This window comes from Chelonoidis abingdonii, chromosome 9, assembly GCF_003597395.2.
Source record: "Chelonoidis abingdonii isolate Lonesome George chromosome 9, CheloAbing_2.0, whole genome shotgun sequence".
In the NCBI taxonomy this organism is placed as follows: Eukaryota; Metazoa; Chordata; order Testudines; family Testudinidae; genus Chelonoidis; species Chelonoidis abingdonii.
The window spans coordinates 79,287,470-79,295,860 of record NC_133777.1 but is presented as its reverse complement, the minus strand read 5'-3'; the positions used below and the strand labels follow the sequence as shown (position 1 = coordinate 79,295,860).

The following is an 8,391-nucleotide window of genomic DNA, read 5'->3' as shown; positions in this document are numbered from 1 at the left end:
CAGGCAGTAGTAGCAGCAAAAGCAGGAGGTGCAGGCAAAGGTGACAGGTACATCTGGTCAGAGTAACTTAGATGGAGCCACATTCCAGTGCCACTGAAATCCAAACGCTTTGTGAAGCCGGGTTGATTTTGCTGGAATTTCACTCTGGAAGAAAAAAAAACAGGAAAAAAAAGTTCCGTCAGTGTCAAAATGTTTCAAAATGACTTTTTCACTTCAAATATTTCTGCTTTGCATTCTGCATAAGGACATAAGAGCTGCCCTGCTGGGACAAACCAACAGTCCATCTAGCCCAGTGACCCCTCTGTGACAGCAGCCAGCACCAGAGCTTCAGGGGCACGTGTGGAATGGGGCAATCTAGGGGAGCTCCATCCCGTCTTCCCATCCCGGCTTCTGGCAGCTTATTGTAAATGACAATACAAAACACAAGACAAGCGAAATGAAACGTTTTGCACCATCAGAACACAAGTTTGGGGGAATTTTGCTTCACAGAAAATCTAGCCGGGTTACATTTTTGTTTTGCTTCAGAACAAATGCCCTGTCTCAAAAATCCTTCGCGAAACGGAGCATCTGTTCTCTGCACAGTGGTAACGAGGGGCGCAACACGTCCCAGCCCCCCAAGGACACTCCAGCGACCAGCCCCCTAGTGACCAGCCCCCCAGCTAGCACCAGACACACCCTTCCCCCATCTACCCTAGCAGCCATTCCACTCCAGCAGCTTCACTATCTTTCAGACACCCCGGACACACTCCAGCACCCAGGTGACCCCCACCTGCCAAGTTCTGTGCAGTTACATGCCCTACCACCACCACTCCTTGAGGCAGAGTATGTTGACCATAAACAGAAACATACAGCTCCATGCAAATTCTTTGCACATATGCACATTATTCTATTAAATAACCTGCATAACATGCCACATGTGGAGCTGCACAGAACTTGCCAGCTCTGCAGCTAAAGAAGACTCAAAGCTGGCTTGAACTCAGGTGAACCAGGGGACCACAAATAAACCGTCTTCCTTTCTGGAGGCTGGGACAAAGTGGGATTGTTCTTAATGTTTCCTCTGAATACTGTGTGGTTACCTCACTTTCCCCTATGCATTTCTTAAGTCTCCAGTGTGCATAAATGGCCGACACTCTGTCTCCTGGCAACAAATGGCCGGGGCCCTTCCCCCCTGCAAGGGATGGCTAAAGGTGAACAAAGAGATCAGGTGACCTCCTAGCCTGGGAAAGGACGGGCTGGAGAGGGTTGTCAGTTTGGAACTAGTCGGGGACAGGAAGTCAGGGCAGACAGAGTTGTCTGGCTCTCTGAGCCCCAGAATGGACCAGGCTGAGGGGTCCCATTCTCTGTACCTACAAGCAGGGCCGGCTCTACAGTTTTCGCCGCCCCAAGCAGTGCACCAAATTGCCGCCGTGGTTGGCAGGGGCAGTCCGTGTGCCTTTAGGGCAGCAGGCATGTTTCCGCGGCTGCAGCAATTCGGTGGTAGCTTCTATGTTTAGCTGAAGCCGCTGCGGACAGCTAAACATAGAACCTGCTGCCGAATTGCCGCACCGCGGAAATGCACGTGCCGCCCTAAGGGCACACAGACTGCCCCCGCCGCCCGCAGCAGCAATTCCGCACGCTGCTTGAGAGCAAAACAGGAACTGCTGCCCTTTGCAGATTGCTGCCCCAAGCACCAGCTTGGAATGCTGGTGCCTGGAGCCGACCCTGCCTACAAGCTCTGTTTTAGACCGTGTTCCTGTCATCTAATAAACCTCTGTTTTACTGGCTGGCTAAGAGTCACGTCTGACTGTGAAGTGGGGATGCAGGGCCTTCTGGCTTCCCCAGGACCCCGCCTGAGTGGACTCGCTGTGGGAAGCACACGGAGGGGCAGAGGATGCTGAATGCTCCAAAGATCAGACCCAGAAAGGTGGAAGCTGTGTGAACTTCTTGTCCTGCAGAGAGTCTGCTCCAGGGGAAAGGAGGCTCCCCAAAGTCCTGCCTGGCTTTGTGGGGAGCAGTTTCTAAGCATGGCCTGGGGACTCCGTGACAGAGGCAGATGCCTAAGTGTACCTGACTGAGCAAGGCCCGGTGCTGACAACAAGGGGATGCTGTTCAGGAGAAAGACTGAATAACAAAACTGAAGGGAAAAGCAGAGTGAGCGTTTGGGGGTGGGGAGATTAGTAAAACGATACGGCAGCCTTAGCGAAGTACAACCAATCCAGCGGGTTGGGGTCAGGAACGGCTCCGAAGGGCTCAGCGGAGCAATGATCCCATGGGCTCTAACTGCACGTGGTGATTTTCCTCGTCTCTCTCCACCGTGCAACCCTCACAATGTTGTTCTTTTCCCAAATCCTATTTTTGTCTTTCTCCCCCGCATGCAGCAGAGGCCATTTCAAGCTCACGTGCTTGACCTCTGGCTATCCCCCAGGATCTGCATCCCTCTGCCCCCACTGCAGGCAGACACTCACCAAGAGAGGGAGGGGGGAAAACTAAAGGCCATGAAAGCAGCAAGCAACCTCCACCCTCCGCCAGGAAGGTGCACCAGCTGCTCTGCTAAAGCCGGAACAGCTCAGCTAGTGCTGTTCCTTACTGGCCTGTTGCGGGAGCTGTAGAGCAGTGCTTCCCAATGCATCCCAGTACCTCTGAATGGGAGATTAATACACTGGGCTCCCGCTTCCTTCCTTAGTCTGTGCTAGCTTGAGAAGGCACTTGGACACACGCAGAGTTTGTGTGCTGCTCCAAATCCCCGCTCCCGAATTATGAGCCTGGATAGACCCAGTTCCACATAGGCTGGCACTGAATGGAAGGCAGCAGAGCCCAGTAGGTTGAGTGGCAACAGAGGAGCTGGAGGAGTTACCCTGGCAGACTGGAAAGCAGTGTTGCAGCGGTGTTAGAAGCACCCAGTCCCCATCATACCAGAGCAAAGCTGGGATTCAAACCTCTACCTTCTTCTTAGCTCTTCCACTCACTGAGCTGGCAAATTGGGGTGTGTTTTAGCTTCTGCTTTGTTATACTGCGATCAGCATAGATGTGGATAAAACCACTAATAAGTGGGGCAGTCATTTAAGGTTAACCTCCATTGATTTCAACTCTCCCACTCCAAAATGTTAATCACCTGAATTAGGGACAAATTCGATTGTTAATTCCACTTCCTTGATACTCCTGGGAGGCAAAAATAGAAACGGCCCCAGGGGGCTTTGCAGTGATCCCTGCAACCATGGCCAGGCACACAGATGTGAAATCCTCTTCCTGTATTTGTCCAAGCCCCTGAATGAAGCAGCTAGCTGGACTATTCCTTGAAGGAGGCACTGAGGTTGTCCAGTGGATGCAGTCCAGCTGTCAATCCAAGAGCTACTGTAATAGCAAAAATGAATGCTGTGTTTTTTCACCAATGGAGCCCACCTCTGTGGAACTTTCAACCCCCAAAGCCGACCGTTCACCTCACAGACACCACATTGATTTTGCATCATCTCTCCCAATGTGCAAAAGTAAAATTAAAAACCTGTAGTAAACCGTCCCTACTGCTTGTCAAATGCCCTTGGTGTGTGTGGCCTGTGGTGCTGGCAGACGCACAGTCCTACAATTCGGGCTTAAAGACTCATAGATTTACGGAAGTAGTTATCTCAATGGAACCATAAAACTTACTTTTATGAGGGGGGGGGAAAGCATGCTCTTTCCAGCAATACAAAAAGCCACAGCTGTGGGATGAAAGGCAATGAATGAATGTCAGGATTATAATATCTATGTCCATTTCTGCACTGTAGTCCAGCTCTCCCCCCATGGAGATCGCATCAGAGTCTGTATGCCCCCAGTAGAGAAGCCGCCTTTGGAATTCCCAAAACTGGGCTTCTCAGACACTGTCCTTCTGTGGACCACATCTTAACAGAGAGATTTTCTCAGGGGCACCTCCTCATCCATTCACAATTGTGCAGATCACCTCCCTGCCAATCTGCAGTCACATAATATGCTTGTGGCAACTGCAGCAAACGCTGACCTGAAAAAGGTCACATTAAGCAATTACTGAATGTATTTTTAGCTCCTTTTAAGGCATTTTAACATCTAGAATTTAGGAGGAGGAGCCGGTACCATGTGACTAGCCAGCTCTCCAAGGATCACCAGCAGTTGCTCTTTGGACCACAGTTTAGGAGCCTCTCCTAAGAGTGTGGGTCAAACACTTTACACCTGTGTGCCTCAGCTTATCTGGTAGAGCACCTTGCTCCCCCAAAGAGGAATGTTCAGTGTGTGAACCCCAATTCTGCTGCCTGCTACACTGGTTTAATTCTGCAGTAAAAACGCTGACCAACTGCACTCTGAAGAGCAGAATCTGGCCTTTTGTAAAGCACTTCGAGATCCTCACAGCAAAGTCCAAAGTATGAGTATTACAAGTATCTTGTTATATAAGTATTCTAGTTCCATAGCATCTATGGACCTTTAGGGAAACCCAGTAAAGACCCTAGGCAAGATTTTCAGAAGTGACTTGTGATTCTGGGATGCCTTAAAGGGGCCTAGTGTTTAGAAAGCACTATGGAGCCAGCCTCCTAAAACCAGGGCTCTTTGTGGCCTCAGATGGGACACACAAAAATTGAGACACCAAAAAATCACTAGTCACTTTTGGAAATCTTCACCACTATCCTCCCTACGTAACCTTCTGCCTTGGGAGACCACCTCACATCATCCCCTGAGGGGATTTCACAGGCTACAGCTGGAATGAATCGGACCGTCCAGTACAGTTATGTTCCACTTTTATCTGATGACCTCTCTTCCCCCTACCAATAGGCAGCTATGTGCTGCCGGTCCCTGGACTGGCTTCTCTGTGTTTCATTCAAAGCAAGACTTCTGGTATCAGCTGGTAAGAGAACTCCATGGATGCCAATGACAGGCTCTGCTTATGGCTTTCGTTGCTGGCAGCTCCAATCACATGGGCCACAGCTATCTTTAGCTGGAGGTATTTATATTACAAGTTAGCAGCGTCTTAGCTGCTGGGGAGGCTCAGAAAGCTAGCAAACAACAACAGAAGAGATAGGAACAGGGCTCTGCTTGGGAAGCGGCCGACACACTGAGAAAGGCTTTGGGTTCCATTGTGCTCTTGCATTGAGACACCACCACCACCTGCTTCCCTTGTTCAGGTCCCCGGCATCGGAAGGCTGACTCAGGATCAGACCATGCAGACGTTCCTGAGGGGAAGAGTGCGTATCAAAGTGGAGGAGGAATTTTTCATCACGGACAAGGCTCTGCTGGTGGAACATAGTGAGTACTTCCGCGCACTCTTCCAGTCTGGAATGAAGGAGAGCATGCAAGATGAAATCCAGATCCGAGACTTGAGTGCCATGGGATTTCTCCTCATGCTCCGGGTCCTGGCAGGGGAGAGACCTGTGCTGACCTGCGAGGAGAATCTCAAGGCGGTCGAATGTGCAGCTTTTCTTCAGGTGAAGACGATGACCAAGTATCTGATTAATTCCATCAATTCCGATAACTGCATTGTCCTTTATCAAGCTGCTGCCATGTTTGGCCTACAGGACCTTTTCCACAGTGCTGCCCTGTACATTAGAGATGGCTATTCTGATTTAGAGGAGTACTTAGACTGCCTTTCTGCTGACCTACTGGATTACGTGGACTCCCTTCTGCCCAGCACATTTGTTGCAGTGGGAGCCCATACACCAACCTTTGAGTTTCTACAGGACCTTTCGAGAACCATCTGCTACCTGGATGAGGATGACAACACGTGGAAGACGCTCTCCTGCTTGCCACTGACAGCCAGCACATTCCTAGCGGGCATGGCAACGCTGGATAATAAAATCTACATAGTGGGCGGAGTCCGTGGAGCAAGCAAACAAATCGTGGACATCAGTTTTTGCTACGATGTAGATGCTAACAGCTGGAGAGAGTTTCCCAGCCCTCAGCAGCTCCGATATGACCTCACACTGACAGGTCATGAAGGTTATCTTTATGCCATAGGAGGAGAATTTGAGAAGACCTTGCTAAAGTCTGTGGAGAAATACAACGTGTCCTCCAACACCTGGACTTTTGTCGCTGATCTGCCCCAGCCAACGGCAGGTGCGCCCTGCGCCCAGACCATGGGACGGATATTTGTCTGCTTGTGGAAGCCACTAGACACCACTATCATTTATGAGTATGAGATCCAGAAAGATGAATGGCTTCCCATCTCAGCCTTAAAGAGGCTTCAGAGCTATGGACATTGCATGGTGGCCCACAGAGATAATCTCTACATCATACGGAATGGGCCCTCAGACGACTTTCTGCGGTGTGCGATAGACTGCTTCAACCTCACCAGCGGGCAGTGGACAGCTTTACCGGGGCAATATGTGAACAGCAAAGGAGCTCTCTTCACAGCCGTGATCAGAGGGGATACAGTTTACACAGTAAACAGGATGCTGACTCTCCTCTACTCCATAGAAGACACTACATGGAGGTTCAAAAAGGAGAAGGCTGGATTCCCAAGGAGCGGGTCCCTACAGACCTTCCTTCTCAGGTTCCCAAAGAGAGACCACAGCATTGCCACTTAGTCAGTCCCTGCCACAAGGGGGCACTCAAGGATACAAGAGCCACTGAAAGCTAAAAATAGATCCTCAGCTTTCTCCTTTTGGTTCCAAGCCTCCAGCTGCTCAGGAGAATTCCCTGTATAACACGGGGTTGCAGTATCACTCAGGTCCCGACCTACCGAGTGCTGCTAGCTCCTCCTAGGTTTGCCCTTCCAAGGAGCAGGAGCCAATGTGAGCAGCTGCAGGTCTGCTGATTGCCCTCTGCTCGTGGTTACAAAGGAATGAGCACTCTGTAACGCTCACTCTGTATTTAACCCAAGGTTGTCCTAAGAGTCTGTAGAGTCCTTTGAGAGCTCCAGATGAAAGACATTTCAGAAATGCAAAATAGACAGTGTGGCCTAAGGGATAGAGCACCAGGCTGGCACTCGGGTGACCTGGGTTGGTTCACAGCTTCTGGGTAACCTTGGACAAGTCACTTCCCCTCTATGTGCCTCAGTCTCACCATCTTTAAATGGGAATAATGATATTGCCCTCTTCTGTAAAGCACATTGAGAAACATGAGCAAGGTACAGTTCATATTGACCGAATTCGTCAAATGTTTATAAAACCATTTATTCTATGTACTGACGGGAAAAGATCAATTATTTTGTAAAATTAAAGGGAAGTTTGGGTTTTTTTAAATGTAGGCACGTGTTAAAAAGGGATTGTTGTTTCATGGAAATTAAATGAAATAACGTGTAATGCTGTATATAAGTCAGGGTTTTATACTGCCTGGGAAGTGCTTTTCCAGCTGCCAAACATGTACTTAGGAGCGTATTCCCTGCAATGCTCCAGAGATATCTAGGGAGTATATCTATTGACCTGTTTCCAATTTGAAGTGATAGCATAAACTGAAATCATAGATTCTTAGGGTTGGAAGGGACCTCAGGAGATCATCTCTTCCAATCCCCTGCTCAAAGCAGGACCAATCCCCAAATGGGCCCCTCAAGAATTGAATTCACAACCCTGAGTTTAGCAGGTCAACGCTCAAACCACTGAGCTGAGCTATCCCTCCCACCAGAAAGTCCATCACATCTCTATGAAGGACAGTGTATATAGAGGGGGTGGGGATATTATACCGGGGGATGAAGGAAAGAAACGTTATGCTGTTCTGAACTGATTCCAATAGGATTCCAAGTGAGACAACCCAGTAACTGTTAGAAGTGGGCTGACAGCAGGTGCTTTCTGCCACATTTAGGTTGAGAGTTGGCTGGGCGGAGTCTGAGTGCTAAAGCTTGGCTTTCAATCTGACCTCCCTAAATCTTATGAGCCACTAGTGTAGGACTATGGCTCAAAGTGGTAGAAATCTCACAAGACCAGTTGATCTCGTAGCATTTTGGCTGCTTCCAGCGTGGATTCTGAATCAGAACCTGGTGATCGGGGATTGGATCTGGAGGATTCCGATTCTGCAGCTTGCAAAGGGAGTCAGGTTCAAGCTTCTGTTTTGGTGCATCTCTGGTAAAAACATTTGTAGGGTGAGTCTTGCACTGGAATCATCAAGATCCAAAGCCTACCCTCATGATTTTCGTACCAGATGTGGAGCTGGAACTGTTCCATAGCATTTCTCTTTACCACTTAGGGCCTTCCTCACTCATATTAGCCTGCCCTTCATATGCTTAACGGCATCGTCCCCAGAAAGAGCCCTCAGGAAAGGTTTACCTCTGGGAATGACAAAGCAGCATCAGTCAATGCTGACTGGCTGATCACGTGACACCTCTTGGAATGGCGTTGTTGGAAGAGATATTAAAACCGTGGATCAAATATCTCCCTGGTGTAACACATTGACTTAGTATCGGGGGGTAGCCATGTTAGTCTGTATCCACAAAAACAACAAGGAGTCTGGTGGCGCCTTGAAGACTAACAGATTTATTTGGGG

General features: G+C 49.3%; 1 protein-coding gene across 1 annotated transcript; it reads left to right on the top strand.

The window, feature by feature from the left end:
- Positions 1-4,972: 4,972 nt before the first annotated feature.
- Positions 4,973-7,973, top strand: KBTBD13 (kelch repeat and BTB domain containing 13). Its single transcript, XM_032766000.2, has one exon. It carries the CDS (start codon positions 5,139-5,141, stop codon positions 6,498-6,500), a length of 1,362 nt encoding a protein of 453 aa, XP_032621891.1. The 5' UTR covers positions 4,973-5,138; the 3' UTR covers positions 6,501-7,973.
- The last annotated feature ends 418 nt before the right edge of the window (positions 7,974-8,391 follow it).